The following is a 14995-nucleotide window of genomic DNA, read 5'->3' on the forward strand; positions in this document are numbered from 1 at the left end:
AAAGAACTAAACAGACATTTCTCCAAAGAAGACATATAGATGGCTATCAAACATATGAAAAGATGCTCAACATCACTCATTATCAGAGAAATGCAAATCAAAACCGTAATGAGGTACCATCTCACGCCAGTGAGAATGGCTGCTATCAAAGAGTCTACAAACAATAAATGCTAGAGAGGGTGCGGAGAAAAGGGAACCCTCTTACACTGTTGGTGGGAATGCAAACTAGTACAGCCACTATGGAGAACAGTGTGGAGATTCCTTAAAAAACTGGAAATAGAACTGCCATACGACCCAGCAATCCCACTGCTGGGCATACACACCGAGGAAACCAGAAGTGAAAGAGACACGTGTACCCCAATGTTCATCGAAGCACTGTTTACAATAGGCAGGACATGGAAGCAACCTGGATGTCCATCGGCAGACAAATGGATAAGAAAGCTGTGGTACATATACACAATGGAATATTAACTCAGCTATTACAAAGAATGCATTTGAATCAGTTCTAATGAGGTGGATGAAACTGGAGCCTATTATACAGAGTGAAATAAGCCAGAAAGAAAAACACCAATACAGCATATTAACGCATATATATGGAATTTAGAAAGATGGTAATGATGACGCTATATGCCAGACAGCAAAAGAGACACAGAGATAAAGAACAGACTTTTGGACTCTGTGGGAGAGGGAGACGGTGGGATGATTTGGGAGAACAGCACTGAAACATGTATATTACCATATGTGAAACAGATTGTCAGTCCAGGTTCAATGCATGAGACAGGGTGCTCAGGGCCGGTGCACTGGGATGACCCTGAGGGATGGGATGGGGAGGGAGGTGGGTTCAGGATGGGGGACACATGTACACCCATGGCTGATTCATGTCAATGTATGGCAAAAACCACTATAATATTTTAAAGTAATTAGCCTCCAATAAAAATAAATTAATAAATTAAAAAAGATAAAAATCCACCCCCCAAAATTTTTTATTAGGGTATAGTTTATTTACAATGTTGTGTTATCAATATCAATTTCTATTTCTAATATTGATGAATGGAAACACTGAGAAATCTTGTTCACATAAATAAGCAAACAGAAATGAAAAGTGATTTGTTATAGTAGGGACACTCAATTCTTTGAATTTCTTCTGAACTAAATGCCAAAAATGAAAAAAACAAAAAACAAAAAAGGAAAGGCAGAGGAACCAGAGATCAAATTGTTAACATTCTTTGGATCATGGAGAAAGCAAGGGGATTCCAGGAAAACATCTACTTTAGCTTAACTGACTACACTTCACTGACTCTGCTAAAGTCTTTGTGTGGATCACAAAAAAACTGTAGAAATTCTTAAAGAAAAGAAAATACCAGAAAACTTCACCAGTCTCATGAGAAACTTGTATGTGGGTCAGGAAACAATAGTTAGAACCTTACATGGAATAAGGGACTAGTTCAAAATTGGGAAAGGAGTACATCAAGGCTGTATACTGTCACCCTGCTTATTTAACTTCTATGCAGAGTACATCATACGAAATGCCAGGCTTGATGAATCACAAGCTGGAATTGAGACTACCAGCAGAAATATCAATAACCTCAGCTATGCAGATAATACCACTCTAATGGCAGAAAGTGAAGAGGAACTAAAGAGCCTCTTGATGAGGGTGAAAGAGCAAAGTGAAAAAGATGGCTTGAAACTCAACATTCAAAAAACTAAGATCATGGCATCCAATCCCATCACTTCAGGGCAAATAGAAGGGGGGGAAATAGAAGCAGTGACAGCTTTTCTTTTCTTGGGCTCCAAAATCACCACGGATGGTCACTGCAGCCATAAAATTAAAAGACTCTTGCTCCTTGAAAGGAAAGCTGTGACAAACCTAGACAGCATATTTAAAAGCAGAAACCTCACTTTGCTGACAAAGGTCCATAGAAGTCAAAGGTATGGTTTTTCCTGTAGTCATGTATGGATGTGAGAGCTGGGCCATAAAGAAGGCTGAGTGCTGAAGAACTGATGCTTTCGAATTTCAGTGTTGGAGAAGACTTAAGAGTCCCTTGGACTGCAAGGAGATCAACCCTGAATATTCACTGGAAGGACTGATGCCGAAGCTGAAGCTCCAGTACTTTGGCCACCTGATGCAGAGAATCGACTCTGGAAGACCCTGATGCTGAGAAAGATTGAAGGCAAAAGGAGAAGAGGTAAGCAAAGGGTGAGATGGTTGGATTGTATCATTGACTCAATGAACAAGAACTTGAGCAAACTCCAGGAGACAGTGGAGGACAGAGGAACCTGGTGTGCTGCAGTCCATGAGGTCACAAAGAGTCAGGCAGGACATACCGAATGAACAACAATATGTGACTTGGGCCTCTTTTTCTTTCAAGTTTAAAATGTAATATATTTCACTTAATTTATTCCTTTGTTCATTGCTGCTAAGTCGCTTCAGTCGTGTCCGACTCTGTGCGACCCCATAGACAGCAGCCCACCAGGCTCCTCTGTCCCTGGGATTCTCCAGGCAAGAACACTGGAGTGGGTTGCCATTTCCTCCTCCAATGCATGAAAGTGAAAAGTCAAAGTGAAGTCGCTCAGTCGTGTCCTTTGTTCATTATAAGTATATATTTCCTTGGCTCTGACTTTGGTCAAATGATTGATTATTCATATGATACGGGAGTTATTTCCTAAATATCAGAAAGGTCACGTTACATGTTATACTTTCAAGGACAATTTGTCTAGACTGTCTGGGTACTATAATTTCCCTGATACTGGACATTCTGTTCCAGAGTCATAGGATCTATTTCTCACAACTTCCAATACCTTAGGTATATGAGTGATTTATTGAGAGGGAAAGGAATTAGTCAACCGAACAACAGAAAGATGCTTAAAGGCAGATGTGAAGATTACTACTATCAATGCCTTTCTAAAAATCTTATTCCTCTAAAGGAATAAGCAAGCTGAACTTGTATGTGTAAGGAAAGGTGAAGTAATGGTGATTTAGGACAAAACTGGAATAAAATATGAATGGGGAGGAGAAGAGTATTTGTCCAGAGATAGGTAAGAGTATCTTTCCTTCAGAGAAATGAACCCAAAGACAGGATTTCTAAGGAGATGGCAGGTACAGGTGCTTTGGTTGGGTCCCTGTGCTAACTAGCTAATGGCTGAGGGATAAGGACATGATTACAATTTTTGTAGGGAAGATAGAAGGGCACCTGCACAGTATTTGGTTTAAAAAGAGCTCAATCTATGGTACTTTTGGTCCATTTTCTAAGCTTGTCAGTAATACTACAGCCTACTGTCTGGGTCTCTGCTGGCACAACCAGAACAAGCAATGTGGAAATTACGTAGATAATTTAGGCAAGAAAAGCACTAACCAGATTTTCTTCTTTCAATCTTCAGAAGAATACACACTCTCCTAGAAGGCCATGTTTGCCCTACACCATCATTAATAGGAATGACACTGGACTTTTTCTCAGTATTACATTTGGAATTAACAGAAGCAGTGGCTGCATAAAATACACGCTACACACAAGCTCTGCTGCTGCTGCTAAGTCGCTTCAGTCGTGTCCGACTCTGTGCGACCCCATAGACGGCAGCCCACCAGGCTCCCCCGTCCCTGGGATTCTCCAGGCAAGAACACTGGAGTGGGTTGCCATTTCCTTCTCCAATGCATGAAAGTGAAAAGTGAAAGTGAAGTCGCTCAGTCGTGTCCGACTCTTAGCGACCCCATGGACTGCAGCCTACCAGGCTCCTCTGTCCATGGGATTTTCCAGGCAAGAGTACTAGAGTGGGGTGCCATTGCCTTGTCCAACACACAAACTCTAAGATGGAACGAATGATGAGAATGCAAAGCAAACTTGCTGTTGTCTACTCTACCTACTAAACAAATAAGTTCATGGCTCCTACTTTGATCTTTATGGTTAAAAATTGAATGAAAGTTAAATGCTTTGTAAACCTATTTTCTATATAACATTTGATTGCTTGTGATGTAAACTAATCCATCTTTAGGCTTTACGGGTAAAAAGTACAGTTATAAATTTGTACTCTGAGCTTGTAAAATTCACTGAAATGATGCATAGTATGGTTTTTAGATGATTTTCAACATGATTTGCAAAAAAAAAAGATCAATGTTCATCACCTTATGAGGATCACACAAGAGCATTTTAAGTCTTAATTCATATCACAAAAATGAATAAAAGAAACACAGCCAACAAATTAACTTTGAAGAAGGCTAGGCCGATGTGATGATTCCATGAAATTAAGAAAAAAACAGTAAACACCAGGTCTACATTTCCAGTTCTCTCTTTAAAAAAAAGGGTGGATAATTCAGACTTCAGTTGTCACTGATACAGTGCTTGACCAAGCTTTTGGCATTATCCTTGTTTTATATGCACACACAGAATAAAACCATGTGCCATCTGAGCAGGAAGAGAATCTTCATTCTTTGTCCTGGTGACAGAGAACACACGTTTGAGAAGGTTTAATACTACATCCACCTGGATGTAATGTGGGCAGTCAGTCCATTCAATACAGTTTCTTATTTTTCAGATAATCGGGGCCTCACAAACTAAGCAGAAACAATGTCCTGTATTAGTCTTTAAAAGAAGAGAAGAACTGGGGTGAGGGGCTTGGGGGTGGGGTGGGCAGAAAGGCTCCTATATGTTGAATAAAGCAGTAAGCATTTACTCTGAGAAGGAAACCAATAAACATTTGAGAATGAAGACTTCTCAGAATAAAGCCTGATTGTACATGTTCACATTGGAAAGATCCGTAGAGTTCTAACCCGTTAGGGAAGAGGAATGAAAGTTAAGTTCCATCTCATGCCCTCTACACCGCAACGTCAGTACTTACATCTTGTCCTGGCCGGCTCCAACTTTGAGAGTCAGTCTGGGGATGACGGGGCTTGGGGCTGGGACCACGGGCTCCACTTTGATCTGTCGAAGACAGTACATTACAGTCAATTACACATTTCTCAACAGAAGTACCACCTCCCTTTTCCCCTACTTCCTCATCCCCACAAACTTGATAGGCTTTTGAGTTTCAAATGTGGCTGAGGTGCTAGAGGTAAAGCTAACCTGGGGCTCTTTAGTTTTCATTTCTCAAACACTCAGGCATCATGAGAAATTCCCCCAATTTTAAACACTTTAAATATGGGAGCTATTTCTGTATTTGCTTAGTTTTGATTAATTTCTTGGATTTTATTGTCAGAATTTTTAAACAAGAATTGTTGCCTCAGTCATTCAGTGGAATATTTATGTGACTGCCAGACTTAATATATAATAGCAAAAAACTGCAGAAAGAGCTTCATTATAAGATAAAATTTATGGGTCTTGAAAAACATTAAACTCATCTTACGTTTATCATGCCATATAAGAGAACTGACCCACCCAGTGTAATGATAGCACTGAACTGCTTCATTTTTTGGCTGCTAGTAGAAAAGTGATCTAAAATACTGTAAGAGACAAAACATATTTACTTAGAAAGGATTCATGGTGAAGGCAGTGACTGCTGAGTAAGTTGAAGATACCAGCTCAAATAGTTGAGCTAATAATCAGAAAAGGAACATACAAATCAACTATGGTATTGAAAGGGCTTCTTTCCAATTTCTGACTTGAAGATCCTCTATAGTAAAATCAGTATTTTAAATGAACAAAATGAGAAAAAGCCCTGCCGTTCAAATTATCACCTGCACCACAGTTTTTCAACAGGGTTTTCACTGGCATTCTCGGTGGGGTGGTTTGTTGTTGAGCAGATGTCCCAGGCACTGCCAGGCATCAACATCCCTGGCTCGGCAGGAGAACGCCGCTAGTCACTGCGACAACTGGTCCAACCTCTGATTTATGTATTTCAAGCTCAAGAGAAATTAAGAAAAGAAATTGTGCAATGGTTCTAAAGGGGAAGGAGTTTATAACACAGTGCTCAATATATTGCCTTTGGCCAAAAAGTTCATCATGGTTTTTATCCTACGATATTAAGGAAAAACCCAAAGGAACTTCTGGGTCAACCCAATAGTATCTCACAGAACCAATATATTGCACATTGATCAAATCTACCATTTTTTGTATGTTTTAACCTGTCCCTTTCTTGAGTTTTGTTTGTTTTTTGTAAATCCACGGTCCCATCAAGACCTATGACTTCATTCATTCTCTTGAGCAGTGCATGACACACAGGAGGTACTCAACCAACCTCTGCTGAATGACCCACTTATCCTGCAAGCACCCTCAACTCCTTGCCTCTCAGTCATTTCACCATTTGTCCAGGACCAATCTGAAATCATTCTCCAGAGCACTAATTCCAAAGAAAAAATGTAAAACTGCTCCAGCTTCTGCCACCAAAACTCCAATTTCATCTGTGCCTTTAAGACTGTCTACCTATTTGGATTCTCTGCTAAACTAGATAAGAGTGGAGACCATGCCTGCTCTGTGCATTGCTATTTCCCAGTGCCTGTTGTAGGGTCTGACACATAAGTGCCTAAGATATATTTTAAGAATCGATCGGAAGCAATGATTTCAAACATTTACAGCTTTTAAGACCCATCCCATATACTTCCTTCCCCTTCTGCTCATCAAACCTCACAGGAAACAATGCTGAAACCACTGGGCACAACTCCTTCCATTCCCTACAAATGTCTGCACCCACATTTACACTAGAGTCCGTCTCCTCCAGTCTGTGAAAGAAACTTCCTCCTTATTTGTGGCATCTCCACTGTCTCGGTTCCATTATTTTCTTCCAGCTTTCTAATGCGCTCAACTCTCATTTAAAACACTTACCTCCCCTTTACCCTCCAGCTGATGACCTCTCACATGTTCTAGTCTTTCCACTCCTCACCCAACTTCACTCTCCTTTCTGGCCCAACTAAAGCCACTCTTTCTAGACACCCACTCTTCCCTAGTGTTCCTGTCTATTGCTCCACTGAGATCTTCACCATGCTCCTTCCCTGACCTGAACAAAGTCCTTCTTTGCTCGCTGGGTCCTCTCTTCTTGTCACCCGACACCAACTTCACTCACATTCATGGATTTGGTCGTAAAAGTTTTCAATATGTCATGTCTTCAAAATCACCCTCTCTGGACCAGCACTGACTGGAAGTAACACCAGAATATAATGCTGTCTGCTGGACATTTTCAACTACTCTATAAAGATTTCACCACATCTAAATCTTATCAGTTTCCCCACAAAAACCTGCTCCTCTAAATGGTCTCACTTTTGCCCCATTCTTAATCCAGTAGTTTCCTCGAGGCTTCGGGGACCAAGGGTCACTGGGGCGGGGGCAGAGAGAGACCCACGGAAAAACCTCTGAATTCACTTTCTCTGATTCTTTGACCACAGACATCTATATCTAACCCAAACCTGAGAACCAATGGTCTAGCCTATTTTGTAAACTACTAAGGTTTCTATATTTTTCTCACCATTCTGTTACCTCTGGGAAAATAAGTATGTCCCAAGCAAACAAACAGTTTTAAAACACTTAATGCTTGCCAGGCATTACGTCTGGTTCTTTTTCAGATGTTCTCATTCAGGTTCTTTAACAAACAGGTGGGGCAGGTGTTATGGTTTCCATTTTACAGACAGAATGATCATACGTGAAGCAACCATTTTCCCTTTCTTTCTGTTTCCTTTTCCTTTTCTATTTTAAGGTCACAAAAATGGCAAAACTAGGACTGAATACAGTTTTTCTTTTTTTTAATTCAGAGAATGAAAAATTATATAAAGTTCCTAAATTTCTTCAATTCTAAAATATTTTAGGGTCTCACACATACACTCATAAGTGATGCTAGTATTAGAAGTAATATTCCATATTCCTTCAACCCACAAAACTATTATTAAAACCCCTTAAGCTTTATTAAAAAAATAAAGCCGTTTGCCCTTTTAAAAAATCTTCTTTAGTATCATTATGCTTCTCACTTTACTCGGGTCCATTCCTATTACCACACTGCACAATAATTCCAACTTACTTGCACAGCACTCCACCAAGTGTGTCCCATACACACAATCCCACGTGATCTCCATAACTCTCTAAGGTGTGTGGAAGGAATTATTACTCACATGTAACTGAGGGCTCAGAAAGATTGAGTGGTTTGGCCAGAGTTACAAAGTTAGTAAGTAAATGACCGAAATTTAGTCCTCTGCCCCCAATTCACCCTCTGTTTCACCACAGTATTTGTGACTCTCTGCCACATAGTTTGGGTCTTTTTCTTCTGGCGATGCTGATATCCTACAGGGAACTATTCAGTCTCTTTGTCAATGTCTTTTATGGTGAGTGACACGTACTTGTGAGATGGCTAGGGTAGACTGTAAAATACAGTTTTTTCTCCTATGGAAAACAAACTAGCTTACATGGAAACTGAGATGAATGTTGGCCTCACCTCCATTCAACTGAACTTGCTGGCTTTTTGAGGCTGACTGCAATGACTTGGCAGGACAAAAAGAATCAAGGCATGGTCTTTTTACAACCAGTATTTTAAAAAGTTAAATGATACAATATGTAAAAGCAAAAGGAAACAAAAATGCAGGCTATTTTAAGAGTCAGATTAAAAACGGTATATATGTGCCCTGAGGACAAGAGATATTTAGTAAAATTGCTGAATTAATGAACAACTCAGAACCTGTTACCTCGGCTCAAAGTTTTCCCTGTAATTAGGGTGACTACCCCATCCAGAAAGAGCTTTGACAGCGAAAGCAGGAGCTGTTATTCACACCATGTAACAGGTGTAAACTGGACTGTCCCAGGCAAGCCAGGACGTATGGCAACCCTACTGAAAAGCAGTTAAATACTTTCATTTCATTCTTAAAGCAGATTTAACTGAAAGATAAAATTCAAGCAAGCATAGAAAAAGACTAGTAAGGATGCTAACAATGTTGATAGAGAAAGCACACTTTCTAAATAAAAATTTCTCTCCAGACCTTTGTTCACGCTGCCTTTATCTGAGTAGCCACCCAGATAAAAACACAGGGAAGTTTCCTACAATCATGCAATGACTTCTCATGTGCCCATCCGGTGGCAATCAACACTGGATGACAATGGCTTCGATCTCCTGAACAGTTAGACTGACACCATCTTTTAATGGCACGAAGCCAAAATCCAGGGGAAAGAGGAGCTTGTAAGGGTTAAAATAAAAGAAGAGTACTTTAGAATGATGCTGAGAATTGGGGCGCGTGGAAGAGCATTTACAGTGGATTACTAAGCTTCCCAATTCACTAAAGAAGCAAAGTCCAGTAATATAAGACTCCTTTGTAGCTAACTAAAAATACATTGTCAGTGGATTTGTCCAGTTTTATGTATAAGCAATACTTCTTTCACCTGAACTAATACTAGTCGTCATATAAGCCCCTTATTGCCATGTGCTGCATTTTTTTTGCTAATCTTCAAGGATTTAGCTTCTTTGCCACATACCTCAGGGCACCAACTGATAAAGCTCTAACTCTCCATTTTTCCAGGACACCAGCAGTGCGGCCTTGCAAAAAATGAAAATCGCTCAAGAGATTTAAAGGGGAAATTTATTTTTAAAATCCTGACTTGAAGCAAAGAGGTGGATTTTTAAAAAGCTTATCTATAAAGAATCAGTTTAAATTTAAATTCTATCTTGGAACTCTTTCATGCATTCCAGCTTTAAAGTTTATCTTCTGACAGGGACTTTCTGCAAAGGTAATGGGCAGCTTTGTCAATATAATCTGGCCAAGTTTTTACTTTCTATTTTTTTAATGTTAAACTTCTTTCATTAAACACACACACACACACACACACACCCCTATATATGTGTGCCACTGGCAGCAAGTTCAGCCAGCACTGGTTCAGATATCTATCTATGCTAATATATCAGAAAAACACCCCAAAATAGTACTGGTGGAAAGCTGAATTTAATAACCTAAAATTTTAGATGCTGAAGTATTCCAACTGGCAACTACTCTGCTGTCTTTCTTAACAATGAAGGTCTTTACATTATTTCCATTCAGAAACATAGTCTAGCTAACACTGATAAACTGTTTAAACTATTAAACAGATGGTCAGAAGATTTACGGTTGTGGTCAGGTATATAAGGAGTGGGATCCAGTGGGGAGAGTGAAACAGGATTCGGGCTCTCAGTAAGAGTTCAGTTCGTGCCTCCACAGCCTTGGGCATGGGCTTGAGGAAGCGTCTATAAACTCAAACAGATTCATTTAACATGAAGTTACTAGTTTCTTCATGGAACAGACAGTTGTAAGAAACAGGAAGGGAATATTCCCCCCTTCTTACTGAGGTTAGATTTTGTTTACTGAAAGCCCCTCATTTCACTAGTTCATCGTGAAAGCTGATGAGAACATGATGGAAATGAGTCAACAGTATACTTACAACAGAAAGGAAAGACGCCGGGGACCTTTTGTCAAGAGGCGTGAACCGGGGAGACCACTCTCCCCCAACTTAGTCTTCTATGTGTGCAGAAGTAAGACAACTAAAGTGAGGCGCAGCAGGCTGCCCCAAGGGGACGTGGTGAGGAGAGCTACTCTCACCCAGGTGCCCAGGTGCCCAAGCTCACAGGCTGGAAAGGTCAGGGTGGGAACTCGGGCTGACCTCCAGAGACAGCAACGTTTATTCATTTTAAAGCCCTGATGGCTGATTTTGATAAGTTTTTATCTTTAAAAACTGCTCCATAACCATCAAAACTGATACAAGGGCCTGATTACCTGTTAGGTGAAATCTGTGTGGCTTGTAACTGAGCCTCCAACCACGATGGTCTGAGGGACTGGTCCTTCCCAAAGGCAGGGGTCGTTTTACCAGCTAACCTGATGCGCTTTACTCAAGTCACAGTGGCCACTGAAACCCCCACCATGGACTTTCCAGGCTTGAGATGGTGAAAGCAACCGTACTCTTGATTTGCTAAGGGCTCCTCTGCCAAGTTACTACGTACCTAATGGACAAGCGGCTAACTGCTGTAAACATTTCAAAATGGGAAGTCAAGTTTGTGTGTAAAGGACCTGGTTCTTGCTGGCTGTGACCTCAATCCTGGACAAGTCGCTCAGGCTGTTTCTCATCCATAAACATAAACATCCATAAACATGAGACATGTTTATGTCTCATCCATACATGTTATAACAATACCCACCAGACCCATGTCACATGGGTGTCAGGGGAGAAACTAAGGCACGTGAAAGTGCTTTAAAATCTTCCAGGTACCACGGGAAAATAATGCAATAATAAAGCGATTTCAAAAATGGACAAAAAAAGAGTTGGATTTCTGTGTCTTGTTAACCTGCTGATGTTCAGTTATTAATTTCAGAATTTCCACTCTACTTCTTTATATTTTAGAATAATAGCCAAGGGGAACAGAGAAAGAATAAAGTTAGGCAGGAAAATTTGAGATTATCCTGGTTAGCTCATCAGCTAAACTAATTTTCCCAGTTAAGTCTGAAATGAAAATCAGTGCAAAAGTATGGATTATAGAGCTGCTGTAGGTCAAATACAGCACACTTTACCATGTGGGAAATATTACTGGGTATGATTTTGTAGCCAGCCTCAAAAAGGGATGCTCCCAGAGGGCAGGGAGAGGATCTTTGAGGGTCTGCATGTATAGCAGCAGGAATACTTGGACACTTTTTAAGAAAGTTTAAAAGAAATTGTCTAATCAACTAGTCAACCGCTGTAATCCAAAGAATGGTGGGGCGACAGCAAAGCTATCAAGGCAGAGGTCACACCCTGTGCCACAGGGCTCGAGGTCCTTCCCGCTACAAACTGCAGGATGTATGGATACATCGGTTTCTTAGACTGTGTTCTATGGAAGCCTGAGCTACTTACATGGACAATATTCAGCATTAGTTTCTCCCCACTAACCAGGCTGTCAGATGAGCTAGATACTCAAGAGACGTGTCCTCATCTTATTAAAGCAGAAAACAGATGGATAAGACATGTTACAGAAAGTAGAAGACAGGCATGACCTTAAATACTTGCAAAACGGCTCACCAACCAGAGAGCCGTGTCAGGGAGCGAGGACCCGTGGGCCTTGCTGTCCTCTTAGGAGGGCAGGGCCATGGTTTCGCCCGCTCTGAGAAAACTAGGTCCTGCTTTTTCCAGGTATCTACCATTTGGGTACAGATCGGTATGCAGCAGACTTGATAATTACCAAAAAAAAAAATACTATTTACAATTGAAGAGTACAGATCTTTTTAAACTGGCCAGAGATTAGTGTGGCTAACAGAGATATGATGGCCTATGGATTGGATTCCTCTCAGGCTTATGAATTTTGAACGTTTTCTGGTGTATGGGGGGGCAGGGCAGGGGAGGGGGGAGGCTGATGACAGGTTTATGGGTTTGAGACTTAAAATTAAATTCTGTAAACACATTACAGACCAGCTTCCAGTTAAGCCGTGGGTGATTTACATCCGGAACAGACAGACAGCTGCTGGCTCTACCTGCGCTTTCCACCAGGACAGGGTTCAAACGGGGCCCCAAAGGTAGAGTGCTTACTTTCTCATGCTTGTGTCTCTCCTTCTCCTTCTCCCTCTTCTCTCTCTCGCGCTTCTCTTTCTCCCTCTCCTTTTCCTTCTTCTCTTTCTCCTTTTCTTTCTCTTTCTTTTTCTTCTTCTCCTTTTTGTCCTTCTTCCTCTCCTTCTCCTTGGGCTTCTCCTTCTCCTCAAAGAGCTTCTCGGGGAGCACGGGCGTCAGGGAGGGCAGCACGGCCGTGATGCGCATGGCGGCCGCGGGGCTGAACAGGGGCAGTGCCACGTCCTTGGGGGGCAGGACCAGCGGGGCCGGGGGGGCCTTCAGCTTCTCCTCGCGGCCTTTCTCTTTCACTTTCTCTTTGTCCCGCTTCTCTTTGTCCTTTTTGCCCTTTTCTCGGTCTTTTTTCTTGTCTTTGTGCTTCTCCTTTTCCTTCCTCACAATCCCGTCTTTCAACCTGGCTTTTGGATCCACATCTTCGAACTCTTTTATCTTAAACTTGTAGGGATCGGCCTCTTCGTCTTTGAGAAAGTCCTTCCAGGGGTACTTGGCTTCCTTGCTGGCCTCCCTGTCTTTCTCCTTCTCCTTCCCTTTCTCCTTCTCTTTGCTCTTCTCCTTGCTTTTGTCCCGGTCCCTCTCCTTATCTCGCTGCTTCTCTTTCTTCTTCATCTTCGTCTTCAGTTCCTTTTTCAACTTCTTTTTGACGTCCAAGGAGGCCGGCGGTTTGGGTTTCTCCTCATACACCTTGTGCGCGGGCTCAGGGGTGGGAGGAGAGACCGAAGGGGAGGAAATGTAAGGGAAGCTGGGGGGCATGCTGGGAGGGGTCCCCATCTTGGCCTTCCGAACCACCTCGTCGATGGATGCGTCCATTGTCCACGAATTGTCCGAACTTGAAGTTCCGCCTGAAAGAGGCAGAGGGGTGGACCCGGACTTGGGGAAATTATTGGAGGAGGTGGAGGCTTTGGGGGTAGCAGAGTCTGAACCTGAAATTCTCTTAGGGCTGGTAAAAATGTCTCCTTCTGATTCAGACCCAGAAGAGAACTCGAAAGGATCGGGCTCACGTTCCGCACAAGCCCGTGCGATCACAGCATCAATGGAGTCATCGATGGTCTTGTCGGTGACGACAGCCTTTCTGAGCTGACTCTCACTGTTCAGTCTCCCAGCATCAGGCAGTGTCTGTATCTGTTTCACCTGAACAGTCTCTTTACTGATTTTCTCACTTATTGTGGCTGAAGGAGTCCTGTTGGGTGTGTCAGGTCTGACAGGTACTTGGGGAATGTGAGTCATGACCTTGGGGCTCTTGGGGCTCTTCGGGCTCTTGGAACGTCCAGGAGATTTCTTTTCTTTGGATATGGTTTTTGGAGACCGAATAGGACTTCCGACCATGGCTGGTGACGGAATCATTTTGGGTGATTTCGCCTTCTGTCCTGGAGAACTGGTTTTAGTCTTTGTTTTGGGTGTAAACGACTTTGCTTCCAATGGTTTTGTGGTTGGCATCTGTGATTTTGCCACCGGAGCTAACATTGGTGGTTCTGGTGATGGAGGAGCTGGGTCCGTGCTGTCCTGGGTGTGGACGGGGGACAGCATGGGAGGGATCTTCTGGGGGTTTAGCGAGCTGAGCGGCTCTCGAGCCTCCAGTAACACCACATCCAGGGCGTCCCCCTTGGTGCTTAGCAGGCGTGGCCGCTTCATCGCGGGCATTTCTTCAGCTTCCGGACTGTCCAGAGGCCTCTTACCCAAGAAATTCTCATCATTAATAATCTCCTCTTCCTCCAGCTCGTCATCTTCCTCCAGGGGAACCTGCATGGCTTCTGCTGACGTGCCTCCATCTGTGGGTACCTGCTCTTCTTCTTCTTCTGGGGAAGGAAGAAAAAAGAAGTGTTATTAGGATATATATATTTAAAAAATACCCTAAGGGGGGAAAAAAAAAACAATGCTTCAAACATGATTTCTAGGAAAGAAAGGAAATTATTGACAGTTGTTAGAGAGTAGAGCGGTTAAGTTTTCTAGGACCTTCCAAACACGCATGCCGTCTTTGAGGAGTGGCAACCAGTGCCAGGAGACACACGAACTGTTTTCCTTTTGAGCAACGTGGCCTTAAATGCAGGATCTGAAGTCTGCTAAAGATTTCTTGTTTGCCCTTTGCTTCCTTAATTCTTTTCCCAGCTTGACTAAATACTGCCTTTCTCTTTTTCTCTTCCTCTTGTGTACATGCCCCCCCCACACCCTTCTAAAAACCAAGAGACAGGTTAGCATGTAAACTACTAACCTCAGAAATGACAGAAAAGAATACTTTTTAATAGTTCATATGCTACTTCTTCCTCCCGTCTGCTGACTTAGGGATAGCCACTTTGAGAAGTAGTGTGGCGATATGGAAGACACTTGGCTTGGCCTTAGAGATGCGGTGTTTCCACAGGCGTTCAGGCATCGCAGAGCAATGGGCCCGAGGCAGTCTCTCAATCTCTTGGAGGCTGTTTTCTGACCTTTCAAAAGGGGCTAATGTTACCTGCCCCGCCAACCTGACCAAGTTGTTGTGGGGTCAGATTCTTTCCTTCTGCACATATTAACCAAGCATCTACCATGCACAATGATAAAGGCTGAAAGGG

At 42.4% G+C, this 14995-nt stretch overlaps 1 protein-coding gene across 3 annotated transcripts in view; it reads right to left on the minus strand.

The window, feature by feature from the left end:
• The window catches only part of TAF3 (TATA-box binding protein associated factor 3), a 122457-nt gene that overhangs the window by 21017 nt on the left and 86445 nt on the right, over positions 1-14995 (minus strand). For all 3 annotated transcript variants that reach the window (XM_061435738.1, XM_061435739.1, XM_061435740.1), the window contains 2 exons: positions 12417-14245; positions 4831-4913 (listed from right to left, as the gene is read on the minus strand). In XM_061435738.1, the coding sequence (XP_061291722.1) occupies positions 4831-4913; positions 12417-14245 (1912 nt within the window). The remainder of the gene's footprint in view (positions 1-4830; positions 4914-12416; positions 14246-14995) is intronic.

Source organism: Bos javanicus, chromosome 13 (assembly GCF_032452875.1).
Source record: "Bos javanicus breed banteng chromosome 13, ARS-OSU_banteng_1.0, whole genome shotgun sequence".
Classification (NCBI taxonomy): domain Eukaryota; kingdom Metazoa; phylum Chordata; class Mammalia; order Artiodactyla; family Bovidae; genus Bos; species Bos javanicus.